The following is a 21676-nucleotide window of genomic DNA, read 5'->3' as shown; positions in this document are numbered from 1 at the left end:
CTTAGTTTTAAAGCACTTTCGTTCAGTCTGTAAATAGCAGGCTTGAGCAGTCGACTGGACACAGCGGCGTCCCACCCGCCTGCACTTGGCCATGTCGCGGTTTTATGAGAATGGCACTGTGCTATTAAATCAAACAGGGTGGGGTGACACGCTCCTCAACGCCCGATCCATTCAGTGTGATGAGCAGGACAGGCATATCAATGATAATACAACAGCGGCGGTGATCATCCATAGGCGAATGGCTAAATAAGGAAGTGCACATTAAAAACATTGAATTATGCATATATTTAGGAGAACTGTTTGAAGAAGAATGTGCTTAGAAACCAACCAAACATTAAAATCGACTGCATTATGTTCCAGCACCAAGCTAAAATCTACAAAAAGCCCTCCACTTCTCCAAATACTAGGAACTACTAAAGCTAAATGATTTTCTAAAATTGGCAAACGCTGCAGACACTTACCCTGGAAAGCTCAATGTTTACAGACAGTTGTTTAACCCCTTGCATGCAGATGACGGCCCCCAGCCGTCATGTACTACAGTGCTCGTGTGCTGATGACGGCTGGGGGCCGTCATGACCGCACCCACGCTGAAATCTTCAGCACAGGAGCAGAATCGCGGCAGTATGGAAGGGGTTAAAGTCCCAATGAATTCCTCATAATCACAAATAAGGAGGGAATTCAGCCTCATCGATCAACAAATCACAATGAAAGCAACCCTCTGAAATATTGCTACAAACTTAATGGAGCTGAAGCCACCCTTTAAAGGCATATCGGGACCGAGAGGACCACGGGTCATGGCATACAAACTGACCCTTGGCGGATATATTTAGATTCTCGAAGGAAGCTCTTTCTGCCCAGGATCTGGACACCCGTCCAGAAGCCCTGCCACACTCAGTGCTGTGCCATAACCTTGATCAATACTCACCCAATCTGCAGTGCAGAAGTTGACGGCCTCTGCAAAGTTGTAACCTTGGTTGAAGCCGCTGTGATAGGCCCGGGGAAAAGTGATCACAAACTCACCCGCACACTGATTCGTTCGGACAACCTGTTAAGGAAAAGGGTATTAGGACCAACACAGTGACATACAATTATGGGGGGGGGGAGGAGGCAAAGAATAAGATCGGTCTTGGTGAAATGGACCAGCACAGATTAATAAAGGTCAGAGGGGCGGCCAAAGGGATAAAAGACCATAACAGTGGGGGATAGACTTTGAGTGGGTGCTGGAACCAGGTATGAGCAGCTGGCTGGCTCCAGCTTCAGTGCCCGGAGGCCCACACTGATTCAGAAAAGGGGGTGGTGATGAACAGAGTGTCTGAATTAAGCAGACCACTCTTACCCAGTCCAAAGATCAGGGCTTGATCCATCACCGTTATTTAGCTCACTGCCCCAGCTCAGAACCTGGCTATATGCAAATTAGTCTGTCCCTGGCCCAGTGCATCATGGGAACAGGGCAGACCAAACTACCAAGCCAATTCTTCACCAGAAAGGCACCATGGCAAGTGGGAGCAGGTCAGCACAAGTGAACGGGGAAGGAAGGAGCCAGCAGTTTGGAAAAGAAGGTGTGGGTATCGTGTAGATGGCAAGGATTGGAAAACAGAGGGTTGGTGAAGGGGAAGCAAATTCGGAGACTAGGAAAAGGAACATGGGAGAACAAACTGGAAGCTGTGAGCGCTCTAGGAATGGAAGAGGAGGGCACAGACGGGCGGGACTGGAGCAGGGCTGATGACTTAGCATGGGAAGGTGACAAAGCTTGAGGGGAGTGGAGGCAAGGAAGGGAGCACTTACTGGCACTCCGTGAGCCATGAGGGTGTTGGGATTCATCAGGGTGACAAGCTGGTGCAGCAGGTCAGGCTGGCTCTCAAAGAGCTCTGGCGTCAGAGTCTTCATGACATCTTCCAGGTGTTCGGCAGCCGATGAGGGCACCCCATACCAGGTCTTCGGCTCGCCCCTGAAAGGACAGTGAGTGGCAGCGTGAATGACTGCTTCCCGTGGGCAGTGTCTTCAGCTGTGTGTGTGTGGGGGAAGAGCAGGGGTCTCACCAGTGCAAATAGTTGATGGAGTAACTCCAGTGGTCCTCGATGTGCCAGCAGAAGGCAGAGAAGACCATGCCCACGTACAGCCAGGGCACCTTCATGCCGGAGATGTCCGCATTGATGTGGCACAGCACAGACTGCTCCAGCACAGGCATAACGTTCAGATTCCAGCCACTGAGGGCATAAGCCTGCAAGACCGCAATAGGCAGTAATATCAAACATACAAGAACAAACTTCCAAAAAGGTAAAAGGCCTTAAATAAAATAACACACAATTGTGCAATTTGATATCAATTATACAATTGTATTTCATTATCCTGCCATTTACTTGTTGGGTCTGTAAAAGGAAGCTATTTGTACAAGTAAAATGAGCCAGCATTGTCTGTGAGGTGCCCTTTTCAGTCACGGAGGTGTCTTAGCGCTAAATGCCCCACAGCCTGAGCAGGACTTCGGAATGTGTCCACACTTGTGGAGACAGACCCATTTGGTTTGGGGTCTTCAAAAAGAACTTCCTGGGTGTGTCTGCTATAGTGGCAGTGAAACTCAGGGCTCCGCCAGCCAGTAACAAACCAGCAGAATGTGCCTTCGTTCTACATCTGGGTGTGAAGGAGGTGGACGGGCTACACATAGTCTTGCAGCAGTTCAGTGCTAGTGTCCATATACACTGCTGTGTCAACGGACTACCAAAGGTTCAAGCAAGTGAATCTACGAAAGATGTTTCACTGGAGAACATCCAGTCCTGTAAAATATCCATCCAGCCTCCGGCAGTACAGGCAACATCGCCCCAGAGACATCCTTCAGCAGCACTACAACCTCCAGCAGTACAGGTACCACCCCCCCCCCCCCCCCCCACTGAGGTATCCCTCAGCAGCACTACAACCTCCAGCAGTACAGGTAACCCCCCCCCCCCCCCACACAGGCATCCCTCAGCAGCACCACAACCTCCAGCAGTACAGGTACCACCCCCCCCCCCCCCACTGAGGTATCCCTCAGCAGCACTACAACCTCCAGCAGTACAGGTACCCCCTCCCCCCCCCACTGAGGCATCCCTCAGCAGCACCACAACCTCCAGCAGTACAGGTACCACCCCCCCCCCCACTGAGGTATCCCTCAGCAGCACCACAACCTCCAGCAGTACAGGTACCACCCCCCCCCCCCACTGAGGTATCCCTCAGCAGCACTACAACCTCCAGCAGTACAGGTACCACCCCCCCCCCCCCACTGAGGTATCCCTCAGCAGCACTACAACCTCCAGCAGTACAGGTACCACCCCCCCCCCCCCCCCCACTGAGGTATCCCTCAGCAGCTCTACAACCTCCAGCAGTACGGGTACCATCCCCCCACTGAGGCATCCCTCAGCAGCGCAACACCCTCCAGCAGTACAGGTAACACCCCCCCCCCCACTGAGGCATCCCTCAGCAGCGCAACACCCTCCAGCAGTACAGGTAACATCCCCACAGGAACTCATGGTTAACAAGTCTACAACTGATGCCTAAAACAATGTGACCAGCCACTGGCCAACAGTAAGCTGTACAACATATGACCGTGTAATGCGCTTTTGTTGACAAAATAGAAGGTAAAGCCTCCCGAAAGGTGTTGGTAGGAGGATTAGTTTTCCTGAAATAATGGATACGACCCTGTGGGGTTTGGGTGGCGGTTATTGGTGTCAGTACCTTATCCTGAGGTATATGACACAATATGCCCTTGAAGAGAAACTTTATTGGGAATGGTTGGGAGTCAGTGTGGGGAGGGGCTCTGCTTTTCACATGGCGTTCAGACATTCATAGAGATCTCTTCATTCCGAGTGCTTCCATGACGAAGGGCATTTAGGGGTTGCCTGCATGACACTTCATTCTAGTATTTCTGTTCTCACTCAAACTACTGTAGACTGTGGATACGGAATCCCTTACACTCGGAAAGAGGCCAAGTTATACTCACGTCCTCTTCAGGCGACAACTTGCCCTTGCCCAGCACAGGGAATCCGCTTCCAAAATCCTTTGAATGAATGTCGGCTCCATATTCCACCACCACGTCCTCTTCAATGCTATTCACCAATCGCCAAAACTCCTTCTCGACCAAATCAGGTGGCACCAGCTGCAGAGAGAGACGGATAAGTGGTGTAAACATGGAGAAAACACAAGATAAAAGGTCAAGGCACCCTAGACCTGCACTGTTTTTTTGAATATTTTAGGCAGTATAGACAGAACGGTGGTAGTGCGCGAGCTGGGAACCTGACCTCTAGCTCCCTTGATATTTAGAGAAAACCAAAATCAATAACACTAACAAAAATCCTCAGCACATACCAATACATTTAGAGTATCAAGAGTGATATAGTGCAATCTATAAGAATAAAATATAGTACCAATCACAATCGTAGCAAATAAGCTCCCAAAATGAAGTCGTTTAGCCTCAATCTATTGCAATGTAGTGTCGTTCTATCTCAATTAATTATTCGTGAACAAGGCGTTCGGTCAGATGTCCGAATTTGTAAAGAATATTTCCGTCTGCTTTTTGACAGGCACGATCTTACCAGTGATAGGAACATGCAATTTAAACTATTGGGCGCTCTTTTGAGCAAGATTGGAAAATGTGAACAAAAAGATTATAAATAAAGCCTTGAAGAAGTCTCGTGGAGATGAAACGCGCCGGCTATGATCATGTATCATGTTTTTAATAACTGAATGAAAATATCATCTATCAAAATAAAGAAAGAAGAACGTTTTTTGATAAAAAAAAAAGAAGTCTCCAGCAAATTGATTGGGCTTTGGGAGCTTATTCGCTACGATTGTGATTGATGCTATATTTTATTCTTATAGCTTGCACCATATCACTCTTGATACTCTAAATGTATTGGTATGTGCTGAGCATTTCTGTTTGTGGTGTAAACATGGAGACTGCAGAGTAAAGAATGGGCAGCATTCTCTTCTCTTTTAAAGTGTAAGGGGGCGTAAGACATTGAGAGATGCGAAAAGGTGTCCATTCTGGGCAAGAAGGCAGCCAGGGTCCTTGACTTGAATTTGTCAAGTAAGGTGAAGGCGCAGATTGGTTGTACAGAAAGTACCTGAAGTTCACTCATGTGGCACACACAGCTGATGGCAATCTGGGAAACTGCTTTGAGCGTCACCACGTGCTGCGGGCATCGGCTGAAAAGGAAGCCACATAACGAATAGTTTCTTACCTGTTGGTGTAGTTTTGCAGCTTGAAGATCTTTCTGGATTCACTATGCTGTACATATTCCGCAATCTGGTGGTTGGGTCCGGAATCGTAGTCTTTTTTTCTCTTTTTTTTTTGTCGTAGCCCAGGTGGGCGTCGACGTCCCACCATTTGGTGTACCTTCGGTCACGTCGGCGTGCTTCCGGCGGAAGCTACCACCCTTGGGCGCCATCTTCGGATTCTATTTTCTGTCTCTTTCTTTTTGTCTTTGTGGTGAATCCATGGCTAGGTTTGTTATCGTTTTTCAACGTTAGTATTTCCACGTATCATGTAATTGTTCCAACTTGCTTTCTTTTCCATCTGTTTCCACCCTCTTTTCCAGCCTCATCTTTCTGACGGAGGCGGGTGGGTTCGCTAGTGAATCCAGAAAGATCTTCAAGCTGCAAAACTACACCGACAGGTAAGAAACTATTCGTTTTGCAGCGTGAATCTTTCTGGATTCACTATGCTGTGCATAGATTTTGTAGCGGTTTTCGTTACTTTTGGGCGGTTGGGTGGAAGATGAGCGTTGGTTGTTGAAAATATGTTGAAGCACTTTTTTCCCTACTTGTGCTTCTTTGTTCATTTGTACATCCACGCAATAGTGCTTAGTGAAAGTGTGCACTGAAGCCCATGTTGCCGCCAGGCATATGTCCTGAATTGGTGTGTTGGCCAGAAAGGCAATTGTTGCTCCTTTCTTCCTGGTATAGTGGGCTCGTGCCCCTCCTGTTAGCTCCTGGCCAGCTTGTTTGTGGCAGAATTGTATTGTCTGTGCGATCCATCGCGCTATGGTGTTTTTAGTAACTGGTTTGCCCATGTAACTGTTTGCGAAGGATACGAAGAACTGTTTTGTCTTCCTGTGTTCCTTCGTCCTTTCAATGTAGTGCATCACAGCCCTTCTTGCGTCTAGAGTGTGGAGCGATCTCTCAGCGCTTGTAGTGGGGTTTTGGAAGAAGCTAGGGATCTGAATACTCTGATTCATGTGGAACCTTGACACCACCTTTGGCATGAAGTGTGGGTCAGTTCTCATCACGACCCTGTCACTGTGTATCTGGATGTAGGGTTCCTGCAGTTCGCTCACCCTTCGTAGCGAGGTGATTGCTACCAGAAAGGCCGTCTTCATTGTTAGCATTTGCAGTGATGCTTTGTGGATGGGTTCGAAAGGTGCTTTCATGAGCTCCGTCAGTACCACGTTTAAGTTCCAGGCCGGTGGCGGCATTCTCTTTGGCGGCGCTATTCTTTTAGCCCCTTCTAGGAATCTTTTTACGACTTGGGATGTAAAGAAGCTTCTCCCTGATCCTCCTCTTGTGTATGCCACAATCGCTGCCAGGTGCACCCTCATCGAGGATGAGCTTAGTTTAGCTTTAATTAGGTGCGTGAGGTACCTTAGCACCGTAGATTCCCTGGTCAGTTTTCTATGGAGTTATTTCTTGCAACACCATTGAGTGAATCTTTTCCATTTTTCCCCATAGCACTTGCGTGTGCTGGGCCTTCTTGCCTCTCACAGCACCCGCAGGGTGCTCTCTGGTAGTTTTAGGTGTGCGAATTTTAAGTCCTCAGGAGCCAGGCTGAGAGGTTGAGGCCCTCCGGCTCTGGGTGTAGAACTTCTCCTTTTTCCATGGAGAGTAGGTCTCTTCTTTTTGAGAACTTGTGGGGGGGCCCCTGCCATCTCCATTATCTGAGAGAACCAGGTCTGTCTGGCCCATTGTGGTGCCACCAGGATGAGCGGCATGTTGCTCTTCATGCATTTGTTGAGCACCCTGGGGATCAGTGGTATCGGGGGAAAAGCATAGGCAAATGTTTTTGACCAGCTTATCCATAGGGCATTCCCCTGGGACAGTGCCTCTGGCTGCCTTGATGCAAAGTATTGGCATTTTGCATTCTGGTGTGTTGCAAATAGGTCTATTGTTGGCGTGCCCCATTTCCTGAATAGTCTCTTTGTTTCCTGACTGTTGAGTTCCCACTCGTGGGACGCTGAAGTCTGCCTGCTGAGCCAATCCGCTTCTACATTGTCCTTCCCTGGCAGGTGTATGGCTAGCAAGTCTATTTTTAGTGGTATAGCCCATTTCCAGATCTCCTGTGCCAAGTTTGACAGAGGGAACGATTGAGTTCCCCCCTGTTTGTTTATGTAAAACATTGTTGTGGTGTTGTCTGTTTGTATTAGCACCTTCTGGTTGTACAGGTGTTTCTGAAAGGCCTTGAGGGCTAGCAACACAGTTTTCAGTTCCAGGTAATTGATGTGTCTGACTGCATCTGTAGGGCTCCACAGACCCCTCACTCTGAGCCTGTTCATGTGTGCGCCCCACCCCTTCTGGGATGCGTCTGTGGTGATGGTCACTGTTGGGTCTGGTGGTGTTAGAGGTTTCCCTTCTGTTATTCTCTCCTTGGTCCACCACCTTATCTCTTCCTGCACCCTGTGCGTTACAACCACTAGATCCTCCCAACTCCCTGTAGCTTGTGACCATTGCTGTTGCAGCCACTCTTGGAGTGGTCTCATCCGTAGGCGTACATTGGGGACCAGGTGAATGCATGATGCCATCATCCCCAAGATCTTGCTCACAGTCCTCACTGTCAGAGATCGCCCCTTCTGGTAGTGACGTTTCTCCCTCAACAGACTGAGCGTTCTCGTCTCGCTCGGTAAGACTCTGCATTGGACGGTGTCGATCTGGGCTCCCAGGAAGATCTTCACCTGCTCCGGTTCCATTGAGCATTTTCCCCAGTGTATGGAGAAACCCAGGTTTGTTAGCGTTCTTGTCACCTGTTCTGCATGCTCTTTGCATGTCCTGTAACAGCTTGCCTTTACCAGCCGGTCGTCGAGGTAGCGGTACACGTGTATCCCCATTCTTCTTAGATGTGCGGCCACTGCTGCGAGGCATTTGGTGAACACCCTTGGTGCGGACTTTAGGCCGAACGCCAGGGTCGTGAATTGGTAGTGATCCTTGTTCACGGTGAACCTTAGCATGTGCTTGTGCTGCCTGTTCATGGGGATGTGCAGGTACGCATCTTTGAGGTCTATGGTGGACAAGAAGTCCCCGGCCTTTATCTGCGGGATGACCTCTTGTAGGGACGTCATCTTGAATTTTTGAGTTTTGACGTATTTGTTTAGGAACCGTAGGTCCAGGATGGGTCTTAGACTTTCGTCCACTTTTGGCACTAGGAAGTAGTTTGAGTACACTCCCTTGTTCCGTTCTTTGAAAGGAACTCGTTCGATGGCCGCTTTGAGGAGCAGTTCTTGGGCTTCCTCTTGCAGTAGTTGCAGCTCTTTTCCCGAGTGCTGTCTTTTCTTTGGTTTTCTGTTTGGGGGCCTCTTTTCTAATTCTATGCAGTATCCGTACTGCATGATATTGAGTATCCACTTGTCTGTTATTTTGCTCCACTCCTGGAGAAAAAATCTTAATCTTCCTCCTACCGGTGTTACCTTTGTGTCTTGTCCGTGTGGCCCTCTCCTCTGTTTTCCCGTGCTCCTCCCCCGGAGGGTTTGGGTGGGGGAGCACCCTCTCCCGTGTGAAGTCACTTAGAGGGGGGTTGTTCACCGCCTCTCCTTCTCTGGCCCCGTCCATTTCCTCTTGACCGAAAGGACTGGCCCCTGCTTTGGTAGTTCCAGCTTTGCCTCTGCTGGCCCTGGTGGCCTTGGTTGTCACTCTGTTGCCCCTGGTGGAAACTCTGCTGAGAATCTCCTCGCTGACTTCCACCTCTGCCGTTCGGACTCCGTGCAGGAGTGCCCCTTCTCATCGCCCTGAACTGCAGGGCCCCCAAGGACCTTGCCGTCTTGTTGTCCTTCAGTTGGGTGAGCTTACCATCAACTGTCCCATCTCCTCCCAGTGCTGGTATTGATGCCTATTCAGGAGGGCGTTGGAATTAGCCATCCGCCAGTGCGTTGCGGCGTTCCTCTCAATCTTCCTGCCAGTTAGATCCATCCTCCTGCTTTCCTTGTCAGGTGGGGGTCCAGACGTTGTTGGGACGTTTGCCCTTTTCCTGGCTGTTGCAGCGATTATAGAATCTGCTGTGACGGATCCCTTGATGTAAGCTGGGTCTTGGGAGGAGAATTTGTATTTCTTCTCCGTCCTCGGCGTTACTGATCTGCACGTAGCCGGGTCCTTGAAGGCTTCCTTCCCCTGGTCTGTGATACTAATGAGCATGGGCAGGAACTGGCTTCTTGTCTGTATGGGGAGCAATGTCTCGAGCAGGAAGTCTGCTTCTGGCTTCTCCTCTTCCATCTTAACCCCATAGGCTGCTGCCGCCTTTCTTACCACCTCATTGTATGCCCCAAGGTCATCGGGTGGTGAAGGCCTCGAGGGGTATGTTTCCACCGCCTCCTCTGGGTTTTCGGCCTCGATGTCCTGCCATTCCTGTTCTTGGGCCGTCGAGGAACCTGAGCCGTAGCTTGACTGCTGTTCCCCGTAATCCCCTTCTGTATAGTAGAGGTCTTCCTCCTCTTCGTGCTCCGAAGGTTCTGGGGTTTTCGGCGGCTCTTCGACGTCGAACTCCTCGGGCTCCTGTACCTCAGCGACGGTCGTTGCCGGCTTCGAGGGGATCTTGTAGCTTCTCATTTTTTCATTGAAATCCTTACTTCTCTGAAGGATGTTCTCCATTTCGGCCTCGAGCCTTTCTCCTTCTCTGCATCTCTGCATCTCTGCGGCCTGTTCGTCATCGAGCGTTTCGGCCGCCCTTTTTGGCGGCGCCGTCGACAAAGCTTTCTTTGGCTCCTTTTCTTTCGTCGAAGTCGAAGTCGAGGGCCCTCTTTCGGGTGCCTGCTTCGATGACCTTTGCTTTTCGCTGGTCTTCGGCCGCCGGGAGTCCTTCTCGGAGGATCCGCTGGGCTCTTTTTCTGAGGATGCAGCTTCGGTCGTCGATTTGTTCGACGCCGGTGTTCCTTTGGAGGCTTTGGGCTCAGACTTTCGAGAGTCTGCCTCTGGTTTTCGAGGCCCTGTGGGAGTTTTCGGGGTCGTAGACTCTCCTACCTTTTCAGGCGTTTTCTTATCGGTCTCAGCGACCGTGAAGTCATCTGGGCCTTCGGCGATGTTGTCCTCGTCGTCTGTGGAGAGGCCAAGTTCATACAGCGTCGGGGCTTGGCCCTTGCCCTGCATTGTGTGATGAGCTGTCCTCTGTCTTTCTCGAACTCCGAGTGTCTTCGGCTTGAAGACGGAGCAGGCGTTGCAGTCTCTGCTCTCGTGGTCGATAGGTAGGCAGAAGTTGCAGACTGGGTGCTGGTCCTTCTGTGCGAACTTGTGGTGGCAGTTCTTGCAGAATTTAAAGGGCGTCTTGTACATCCCTGCGCTCAGGGCCCCCTGTGTGCGCATTCCTCGAAGTACGTCGAAGATTTCGGGATTTTCTCCTTTCTTCGTCGTCTCCTCTCTAAAGGTCCTCTTCTCCCGATCTTCTCAGGTCTTCTCGGTTGAAGATTTGTAGTATTTTCTCCTTTCCTTCTCCAAAAACTCTGGAGCTTCACGCGACGATCCAGACCCAACGGCGGAAAAAAGAATCTGAAGATGGCGCCCAAGGGTGGTAGCTTCCGCCGGAAGCACGCTGACGTCATCGGCTCAAAAGGAAGGCTCATAAGAATTGTCAGAACTACGTTCAAGTCCCATTGTGGAATGACAGACGGCTTCAGGGGAACTATTCAAATTAGACCGTTGCTAAACAGCATCACCGATTTAAATAAAGAGATTTGACAGGAAAACACAAAGGCCAATATATAATCCTCAACTGTGCCCACTGCAAGGCCTTTCTGAGCCAGCGATAAAACAATCAACAACATCGGAAAGCTTGCCACCCAGAGGGTTGAAGTACAAGTTACGCAACTTCAGCAATACGTTATCTGGTAGAGAACAACTACAGATCCCTCACCTTGTGAGTCTCCACGGGCACCAGACTGGATTCAGAAATTTAACAGCAATAATGCGCCTGCACGTCGGGTGCCTTTTTTACGCATGGGACATCAGGGCCAGTAGAACACAGCCACCTACACCCAATAACGTCTGTTTTATTCTGATCTCCGTCAGAAGTGGAGGAAATGCAATAAGAATTGCAGTGTGCACAGGTTTCAGATTTGGATTTATTTTGAAGGTTTTATATAGCGCTGTGTAGACCCTTGCAGGTATCAGAGCGCTTTACAACAAATACAGGAAAATGGGGCATAGACAGAGGAGACATAGGCATATACATACGAAGATAATATTGCTTACAATAGGTCAAACAAGCGATAACTGTTCCAAGATGGCACATATCTGCATCAAATAGATCAAGTGAATTTTGCAAGGAGAATCGATTTAACTTCCTTTTTAAAGGATGCCGCGTGAGTTCGGTCTTGTTTTTGGGGGTAAGGCTTTCCAAATCCTAAGGGCTATTCCTGAGAAGGAGTAGTTATAAGTTTTCTTTTTTAAGCGTTGTGGTTATAAAAGAAGGTTAAATGAACTCCTGTTAGTTCTGTCGCCGCCCGATAGTACTAGTTTTTCTGCAAGGTATCGTGGTGTTCTGTGATGCAATGCCTTGTGTCATACAGGCGATTTTCAAATGGATTCTGGCCTCAAAGGGAAGCCAGTTAAGGGCACGAAGGTCCGGGGAGATGTGACAGTTGTTTTGGAACCTGTGATTAGTCTGGCGGCTGCGTTGATTGATGCTCTTAGTGGGGCTATTGTTGTTCTGGGCAGGCCGCAGAGAGCGAGACTCCCATATTGCACTCTGGGGATTACAAGAGTTTGGACTGCCTGTTTAAAGTCATGTGCGGGTATGAAGGGTTTCAGTCTTCTTAGGGTGTTCATTCGGAAAGTTGCTCCTTTTGTTGCTGTACTTCTGCATAATTAGCTTATTGTCCAGGGTTAGACCTAGCGATTTGGCAGAATCGATCAGGAGTGCGATTAGGTACTTCACCCATTCCATGATGGTGGTTGTTTGGCGCTATTAGGAGGAATTCTTTGTGTTCCATAAAACAGTGGGGGAGGGGCGGGGGGTCTATAAGGTGTAGAGGTCACATCTTCCATAGCTCACTGTGCTGTATTAGAGGGATCACAATGCAACTGCAAGTAACATAACGATCTCTATGTTCAAAGCAGTAACTCACTATGTACATGAAATAAAAGAGCAGTGGTCATGAGTACCAAAAGCCGGGGACAATAGGTACACATGTAATAAACACTACAAAACCAGCTGTGTAGTTACTCCATGAGTCCCAATACATAGTTGCATGAGAGGCAGTGCTTGCGCTCACAGCAGCACTTACGTGCACAGGCATGTTGAAATAATCGGCTTTGAAGGTATCTGCCATCTCTCCGAAGCTTTGCAGCGAGTACTCACAGGTGGCCTGCTCAAAGCCAAATGCCTCTGGGGGGCGCTTACATTCCTGCAGGATAAGAGGCAGCAAACCAAATATTAAATCAATATTATTAAAACTAAGACCACCCAGTAAGATTCTGCCACCAGATATTGAAGCCACTCCAAGTGTACTCACACAATCTAATGTACCCTCCCCGTTCCCATTTTTTTATTCTCCCGGGATCATCCAGGTCTTACGTACCGCCATGACACATTTGGGGCAGCGCCACAAACCCTTGGGAATCTCTGGTAAGGGGGGCAGGAGGCAAAAGATGTGGTAGTTATCATCACAGCCATCACACAGCAACAGCTTATCGTCTTCATCTCCGCGTGTACAGACACGACACACGAAGGAATCAACCTGTGGGAGAAAAGCTGGTGGTCAGACATGGAGATGCGGAGTGTAGCAGCTGCAAATAAGGGATCACAGAGAAGAACTTCGAAAGAAAGGTAGAGCGGGTCTATCCCCACCAAATGAGAACAAAACAAGTGTACATAAGGGTAGGACAGCGCTGCATCTACGTTCAACCGAAAGCGCAGCGCTCACCACCAATGGCATGCTCTGGCTTCTACAAGGTTCCCTTACAAACTGGCTGCTGCTGTAGCTTCTCCGGAGGCGCATAGTCATTTTGGTGCAGGGTTCCGGGCTATGGGCAACTTCCTCCTTTACATCTGGAAAGAGCTGCGATAACGGCTCCAGTTTCACATCTACTCCAGGCTCATCCTTCACCACCAAAGTAGTGGGGCACTCTGGGATATCCTTATCTACATAAAGCAGGGAAAAACCAGAGTCAGAGGACCATCCAAGGCCCACGTAAGACACAACCTTGCTATCCTCGTCAGGGGCATTTACAGCCTGCCACGTTACTGCAGGAATAGGTGAAACTAAATACGACCGCCGTTGTAGGGCACAAACACCACACAACCTCGTCAGTGCTACACGTCCCCTTAGTGCACGAAGAATAGTCACTACACATCTGCCCTGTAGAGGCATGCACACCACCCAACCACACCAGTGCATAAAGAATGATCACTACACACCTGCCCAGTAAAGGCAGGTACACCACCCAACCACGTCACTACACACCTGTGCCCTTCATAGGCATGCAAAGAGCCTCACCATGTCAGTGCGAGAAGAGGCCACTACACACACCCTGCCCTTCAGAGGCATTCACATTACCGCACCATGCCAGTGCAGGTAGGGCGGTTACGACACACCCGCTGCTCTTCACTGGCACATATACCACATCAAAGCAGGAAGAGCGGTCACTATAGACCCTGTGCCCTTCTGCGGCATGCACACTGCCACACCAGGTCAGTGCAGATACACCGTCACTACACACTCCCGGCTCTACACTGCCACACCATGTCAGTGCAGGTACACCGTCACTACACACTCCCGGCTCTACACTGTCACACCATGTCAGTGCAGGTACACCGTCACTACACACTCCCGGCTCTACACTGCCACACCATGTCAGTGCAGGTACACCGTCACTACACACTCCCGGCTCTACACTGCCACACCATGTCAGTGCAGGTACACCGTCACTACACACTCCCGGCTCTACACTGCCACACCATGTCAGTGCAGGTACACCGTCACTACACACTCCCGGCTCTACACTGTCACACCATGTCAGTGCAGGTACACCGTCACTACACACCCAGCCCTTCACAGCCACGTACATAACCGCACCAGGTCAGTTCAGGTACAGCGTCACTACACACTCCCTGCTCTGCACAGGCATGCACACTACCACACCATGTCACCAGAAGAAGAGATGGTCCCAGAGTACCGTTGCCATTAATCACCCACTGTGTGAACAGAGGTGAAAAATAGCCAGCAGTTTCCTTCTTCAGCCACCACCAGACTTGCTCGGACTGCAGCCTTATGGTGATCATTCGCAGTGCTGCCTCACCTTTCCTGCGAAGCGCCTTCTCCTTCGCCATCAAACCTAGTCCCATCATTTTGGGGCCAGCTCCATAGATCTGAAGTTTCTTTAGTTCAGGATTCTTCTCAATATCTTCTTCAGTCGGTTCAGGCTGAGGAAGGGTAAAAAAAAAAAAAAAAAAAAAAGAAGACTTTGAAAATTAGGCTAAAAAGTTTTTTTACTAACTTTAGAACCAACAACGTTCTTGAACCAGTAGGTTGACACCCCTAATACAGCAAATCTGTTGACAAGCCTACAGTGGGCCAGTGGGGTGACACCACAGTAGAAAAGAGAAAATCTGCAGACCAGCACAGAAGTACAGGACAGAAAGATGAGACCACTAGCAATGCAGTGAAAGAGCCGGCCAGTAGAGGACCAGTGGGGTGACCTCACCAACACCGACAACAAAGTAAAAGAGTAAATTAGCAGACAAGTACAGCAGGTACAGAACCCGTGGGGTAACACGAATATCACTGCAGTAAAAGAGAGCCAATCAGCAGCAGGCACAGCTGGTACAAGGCCGGAAGAGCGATACTCCTAACACTGCAGCAGTGCAGGGCCAGTGGGGTGACACCATTAAGCCTTTTAGCAACAACCGCTGACCTTATTCAGAGAAGGCAAAGTACAAAAGAATACAAAGTTTGCTAAGACTCAATATGGACTGAAGATACCAACATCATCTCCAATGAACCAGTGAGATAAGAAGGCACCTAGGAGAACCACTAGGATGCGAAAGAACCTGCCATGTCCAGGAAGGAAACTGTTACTTACCCAGTAAGCATCTGATTCTGGCATGTAGTGCTGTAGATTCACATACTTAGCATAAGTTCATCATCTAGTGTTGGGCTCGGATGTGTGCACGTTTTTCTTGATTTTCCAGTCAAAAGGGGTAGCATTTTCTCCTCTTGCTTGTATTGCGCACGATCTTTGACCCCATTGTTAGATTATTTCAGCCTTGGCGGGTGAGGATGGAGCGTAAATGATGATGTATCCTAGTGATATGATCATGCGAAAATATAATTTTTAATGTAGATAACTGCAACAAACACAGGTTTCCGGGGAGGAGGGTGGGAGCATGTGAATCTACAGCGATACATGCCACAAACAAATGCATACTGGGTAAGGAAAATGCTACGTACCCAGAATGCATCTGTTCTTGGCAAATAGAGCTGTAGAGTCATATGCTTAGGCATAGATCGCCATCTAGTGTTGGGTCCAGATGTTTGCACTTTGCTTTTGTTCGAAGAAGTCTTTCCAGTCACGAGATAGGGGACTCCTCCTTCCGGTGATAGTGCGCATGGTCATCGACTCCATCCTCAGATTGTTTGATTGTTTCGCCGTAAAGGCTGTTATGATGGAGTTCGTAAGAGAAGTAAAAAGATGTGCATGTATATAGTATCTAATTAAGATATTACTGCAAAAGGTAAAGTTACCCGGGGAGGAGGGTGGGCGCATACGACTCTACAGCTCTATATGCCAAAAACAGATGCATACTGGGTAAGTAGCATTTTCCGTTCGAGGCATATGAACTGTAGATCATATGCTCGGAGGTCGAGGGTAGGACGAAGGACTTAGTCCTTTTTTGGGACGGGAAACCCCATTTCTGGCCTGGGTCCCTCTCTATAGCTCCCTTGGCCAAGAGTCTTGACTTCCTAGCAGAGTTAGGCACGGTGACTTCAGTCAATCGTTCACTGGAAGCATGGATGGAGGGGTAGTCTCTAAGGGGAGGGAGTAGCCCCTTTGGCCTATTTGCAACACCCAGCTGTCCGAGGTGCCAGTGGTGGAAATGGCGTATTCTGCCACCAACTGGCCATGAATGATGAGGGATCAAACTAGGAGGATTTTGCGGTGGAGATGGGGGGGGATCATGACTTGGCTCGACTTCTGGCCTCCCGAAACACAGGGTCGGGGTGAACAGAGTCCACGGCCCCACAGAGGTTGCTGAACTTGCCGAGCCTATGGCCGGTATAGGGTTGGCACAGTTGGTAGTTCCTTCTGTAGCCACGAAAGGAGCAAAAAGCAGACAGACCGGGATGTGGTGGTGAGGGCCAAGGACTTTGCCATAGCCCACGAGTCCTTCAAATGCTGCCCTTGAGCGTTTCCTTTGTCACTGAAGAGACAGAAGCCATCAAAGGCATGTCCATTAGATTAACTCTGACATCCCCCGAAAAAACAGTTGTCCTCAGCCAGGACTGGCTAGGTACGGCCACAGTTGTGGAAATCGCTATGCCCAGCGAGTCTTGTCATGTCAAAGCTACATCGGATGGCGAACTTTGCTGCAACTCTCCCGTCTGAAATGGCCTGGGAGAGTAGAATTTGGTCCTACTCAGACTCTGGGCAGCACCTGCACAACAGGGCCCCATATCAAATGGGAATAAAGGCCCAAAGGCATGCGGTGTTCACCTTCCTCTAGACTGGTGGAAGAGAACAGTTTCTTCCCAAAGCTTGCCAGTCTATTAAATCCCGTATCCAGTGGTGCGGAAGGGAATGCACCATGGGAAGTGGAAGCTTGAACCACCAACTTCTGTGGGGTGGATGGGGAAGAAAGCTGGGTGGCCCGGTGCAGTGCGATGGCAGTAGGCATGCCCCCCCCCCCCACTCTGGTGGCAAGACAGGCAGGAAAGCCTAAGTGAGGTAAGGAGATGTGCCAGACTCTGCCAACCCCACCCCTCAGGTGGAGGAGGCGAGGTGAAGCACAACTCCAGGCTCCGGACATCTTGTAGATGGGGAGCCCTGCCCAATCAGAGATAGGCTTCTGCCCCCTCCCACAGGAGAGGAGCAGGCTAGGGGGTGTACTCACCCCAGGACAGGGACCCATTGGTCCCTGCCCTTACTCTACCTGTAACACCCCTACATTTAGTATTTAGGGGCTCCCTGACCTTCCTGAGATCCTGATTCGAAACAAACAAGACACTCAAGAAACCCGAAGACCTGCCGTGCAGCTGCTCACAAGAGGACGACACCAACTGACTTGACCCCAGCCCTACCGGCCTGTTGAACCTTAAACCTGCTCCTGCAAAACTCTGGCGCCTTCCGTAGTCAGCAACCTCAAAAACCCGGAGGACCTGCCTGCCTCGAGACTCTACCAAGAATGGGACTCCCATGAGCAGTGGTTCTGCTCAAAAAGCAACACCCCTGGTGCCAGCCAGGAACCGCGAATCCACCACACTCCGCACCCGCCGAGCCTGACCTGTGCCTAAGTGGATAAAGACCCTGAGGACGTCCCCCAGGCGATTGTGACCTGAAATCCAGTGCCCAAGGACCCTCCTCGACGACGCCTGCAGCCTCACAGCAAGGGACCCCTCCAACCACAACCACAAGAGGGTAAGATCTCCCGATATCAAAAGACACCCCTGCACCCGGCGTCCCACAGCCCCCTCTGCTCAACTCCGGGGTGCCTACCTATCCTCCAAGATCCAAACTTACCCCTCAAAGTGTTGGTCGCTCCTGAAGAATCTCCGTCCCCGAGCCTGCAACCTTTGTTCATCTTCCAAGGTTTCAATTGACTAACATAGCGCGCCCGATGGCTCAAAAGCACCCTGCACCCAGCTGCCCGAGTGCCCCTGGCAGTGCAACCTTTGTCCTAATCGAACAAGTTACTTACCTTCGGTAACGATATATCTGTAAGAAACAGTAGTTCGTATTAGATTCCTTACCTTAGAATATCCCCAGGCGTCAGACTGGATCCGGAAATTTTTGCGTAGCAGTACCCTTGCGCGTCGGTAGGCGTCGTCTGCGGCTCCGCGTCAGTCGTCGGCGCCGTGATGACTTTGTCGGAGTACTTAGACGCCGCCTCCGCGTGCCGACGTCAGTTCTTAGACACAGCTTTTCCGCGCCACAAACGCAGAGCCATTTTAAAAACCAACACTGGTGCCATTAAAACTAGGGCCCTGAAAAGGGATGACCTTAACCCTAGGTATCAGTTCGCAGAACGGGGAGGATGGGTGGGGCGGTAAGGAATCTAATACGAACTACTGTTTCTTACAGATATATCGTTACCGAAGGTAAGTAACTTGTTCATCTGAAAGAAACAGGTTAGTATTCGATTCCTTACCTTAGAATAGATACCCCAGCAATACCAACCCCGGCGGTGGGTCTGCGAACCAATACTCGCACCAGAAAGTCCTGGAGGACGGAACAGCCAAAGAAGCCATCCCTCCGGACTTGGCTGTCCAGGCAGTAGTGTCTTGCGAACGTGTGCAGCGAGGCCCACGTAGCAGCCTGACCGATGTCTTGCAAGGGCACTCCCCGGCCCAGGGCAGTAGTAGTCGCCGTGGCCCGAGTGGAATGGGCTCTCAGCCCAACAGGAGGCTCCTTCCTCGCCAAGGAGTAACACGCCTTGATACACAAGACGACCCACCAAGAGATGGTCCTCTTGTGCACCGCCCGTCCCTTCTTAGCGCCCACGTAACCAACAAAGAGTTGGTCATCCACCCGGAACTGGCGTGTGCGAACCAGATAGAACGAAATCGCACGTTTTGGGTCCAGACGGTGGAGCCGCTCTTCCTCTTTGGAGGGATGCGGTGGCAGAAAGAAGGTGGACAAGGTGATAGACTGCCCGATATGGAAGGCCGTGACAACCTTGGGCAGTGTAGGAGAGTAGGGTCTGCAATCCTATGGTCACCCCAGATTTTTGCTTCACTGGTTTACGAATTTCCCTGGCTGTGGGCCAGCTAATCAGACCCACATCCTAGCTGTTCTCTCTCTAAATTGACATCCATGTACTTTAGGTGCATTTACCATTTGGTACTGGGCCACCTCATCAGTCCCTGTACAGTGTACCTTAGGTACCCAGGGCATAGGTGTAGCCAGGGCCGACCAGGGGCTGAAGCATGTATTATGCCACCCCTGGCTGGCCATCTAAAACTGACACAACTGGCTGCATGACAGCTGGGGCAAGGTGGTGTAATCACCCTTTGCTATAGATATAGTATACCTATATCTAACCCTAAAATGGACACATATATTCATATCAGTCACTCCTATGGCCGGCCTTATCAATCCTGAAGGCAGAGTGCTTGGAATTATGTGAGATGGTGCTCTAGAATGAGCTGAGCCTGTCTACAGGTTTCGGAACCAAGTCCTTTAGCTGTTTCCATGATAACGCTATACCATATACTCTTAAGTGCATTATCAACCTCGCCGTTAAATGCTAACTCTGGTATAACATTATCAAAACATGTCGAGTAAGGTGTCATACGAATTGGAATACTACCCCCTCGCCAATTCTGGCGCCAGGGGGTAGCATTTTACCCTTCTAGAGGGGCACGACATGTATGTAACTGAGAACCCCGGTTACAGTTAACTCGAGCCTTGGCATCACAAAATGGATGCTGCCACCACAGACACAAGTCTGACCTCCTGCTGCTGGGAGTCCTTCCAGCGAGAGAGGCCTGGACAAAGGGTTTCCTGCCTTGGGAGGTGCTAGCACCACCCCAGACAGGATTTTGTGTATTGGTAGGATAAGCCTGAAAGGAATGAGACATGCCTGGGGCACACAAGGTGCCCTGTGCATACACCGGTTCAAACCAGTTGCTGGGGCACCCCTGCCCCAGCTCTGGCGCGAAACCGGACAAAGGATAGGGGGTGTGACCACCCCCCTTCCTGGTCCCACCCCTGGGAGGGACCTAGTCACTAGTGCAGCTCCATTTAGGAGAATAAAGGTAGGAGTTGGTCCTATTCCAAATTAGATTATCTTGAACAACTTTACAAGAAGAAACTTTGGACTTCGACGTTCTGCTCCACAGAAGACTGAAGAATCTCCCTTGTGGGCAAGGAGTGTCCACCCTGCAACTGCAGGCACCATCAAGCGTCCTAGCGGTTCACTTTGTCGTCCTTCCTGCCGGAACCAGACTTCAGAGCCCGACGAGATCCGGACTTCCAGACCTCTCCGACCTCAACCTACATCTGCAGCACTGCTGAGATCCGTGGGTGCGACGAGACACGTGGGACCGGCCATCTTGAAGAACCTGCACTTCGCTTCCAGCACGACTTCAGAGGCATCCTCGAGAAAGTGAATTGGGGATTGAGAAGCCCCAGCCCCGAGCAGCTCCTGCACCGAAGATCAGCCTCCCAGCATCCACGAGATCTGCGTGGGGCCCTTTTGCTCGACGCGTTGTCTGGTCACTTGCCGGCTGGCTAGTGGCCTCCTAGACGACGAACCTTTGAATCTTCACTGCTGGTTTGGTTGCTCCAGACTGGCCCTTGCTCCCTTCCAAAAGAGGAGCACCCCGGGACCTCCTGGTCCACTCCAGACGCCGTTTCCACTCATCGCGTGGGTTGCCTTTGCCAAGGACTGTTGACTCAGGATCCGACACCGAGAGCCTGCGTGGGACAGCTCGTGCCTCAATCCTGGTCGACGAAGACACCTCCTGGTCCATGTGGCTGCAGAGTCAAGCGTCCACTCTTCACCTGATCGCGACGACAGCATCTGGTTCCCTCCTGGTTCCACACCGGTCACTGGCTAGTGACTTTGAACACTGTCCCCTCTGCTTTCAGGTCCTCTTCTTCCTTGATCCACCCGTGGATCGCACCGGACATCTTCCTCCTGGTCGCCTGCAGCATCTTTTCTTCCAGGCTCCATAGACTTCAACGCAGAAACCAGACACGACTTCGCACCTATGCACCCGCAGCCCGTGGGTGAAGTAACAAGAGCATTTCGGTGCTCAAGGGTAGCTTGACTCTCCTAGTGTCCAGATTCACAGTCGTTTTAGTCCTAACCAGTCAGGTTTGTCCGTACTCACCTTTTTCTGTGAACTGTACTGTCCATAGACGTTACACATCCCGCGTGTGAGTTCACACTCTGCACACGCCTCCCGTGGGCCTCCTATTACTTATCTGAGGTTAGGCTAGTGTAGTCCCAGCGAACCTACAGCCTCTGGACAGCTCCATTCCTTCTATTGCTTTCCTTATACCATTTACTTAGTATATGGTTTGTCGTGCCCCTAGGGCACCATGTAATTTTGTGCAACTTATCGTATTTTTCCTAAGAGATTGTCATGTGCTTAGCCCTCTGACCTCAAAGAGTTCAGAGGTGTTATTAATAAATATACTGTTTATTTTCATAACAACCTGTGTGGTGTCCTTTCATCTGGTATTCAAGGGGTTATATTGTGGTAAAACTGCTGGCTTCACATGCCAAAAGAGTTTAGCCTAAGACTGCTTTGTCCATGCTACCATTAGGATAGCTGATCTATAAGGTTGACTT

The 21676-nt window shown here is 50.2% G+C and overlaps 1 protein-coding gene across 4 annotated transcripts in view; it reads right to left on the bottom strand.

Moving 5' to 3' along the window:
• The window catches only part of KDM5C (lysine demethylase 5C), a 392248-nt gene that overhangs the window by 249583 nt on the left and 120989 nt on the right, over positions 1-21676 (bottom strand). For 2 of the 4 annotated variants that reach the window (XM_078664512.1, XM_078664514.1), the window contains 8 exons: positions 14458-14581; positions 13122-13300; positions 12738-12896; positions 12444-12563; positions 3971-4126; positions 2040-2221; positions 1786-1948; positions 926-1045 (listed from right to left, as the gene is read on the bottom strand). In XM_078664512.1, coding sequence (XP_078520638.1) covers positions 926-1045; positions 1786-1948; positions 2040-2221; positions 3971-4126; positions 12444-12563; positions 12738-12896; positions 13122-13300; positions 14458-14581 — 1203 coding nt within the window. Of the gene's footprint in view, positions 1-925; positions 1046-1785; positions 1949-2039; positions 2222-3970; positions 4127-12443; positions 12564-12737; positions 12897-13082; positions 13301-14457; positions 14582-21676 lie in introns of all 4 variants that reach the window. The other 2 variants (XM_078664511.1, XM_078664513.1) reach the window with 1 other exon arrangement.

The sequence above is a fragment of the Lissotriton helveticus genome, chromosome 10 (genome assembly GCF_964261635.1).
Source record: "Lissotriton helveticus chromosome 10, aLisHel1.1, whole genome shotgun sequence".
Taxonomy (NCBI): Eukaryota; Metazoa; Chordata; class Amphibia; order Caudata; family Salamandridae; genus Lissotriton; species Lissotriton helveticus.
This window is presented reverse-complemented; position numbering and strand designations above follow the sequence as displayed.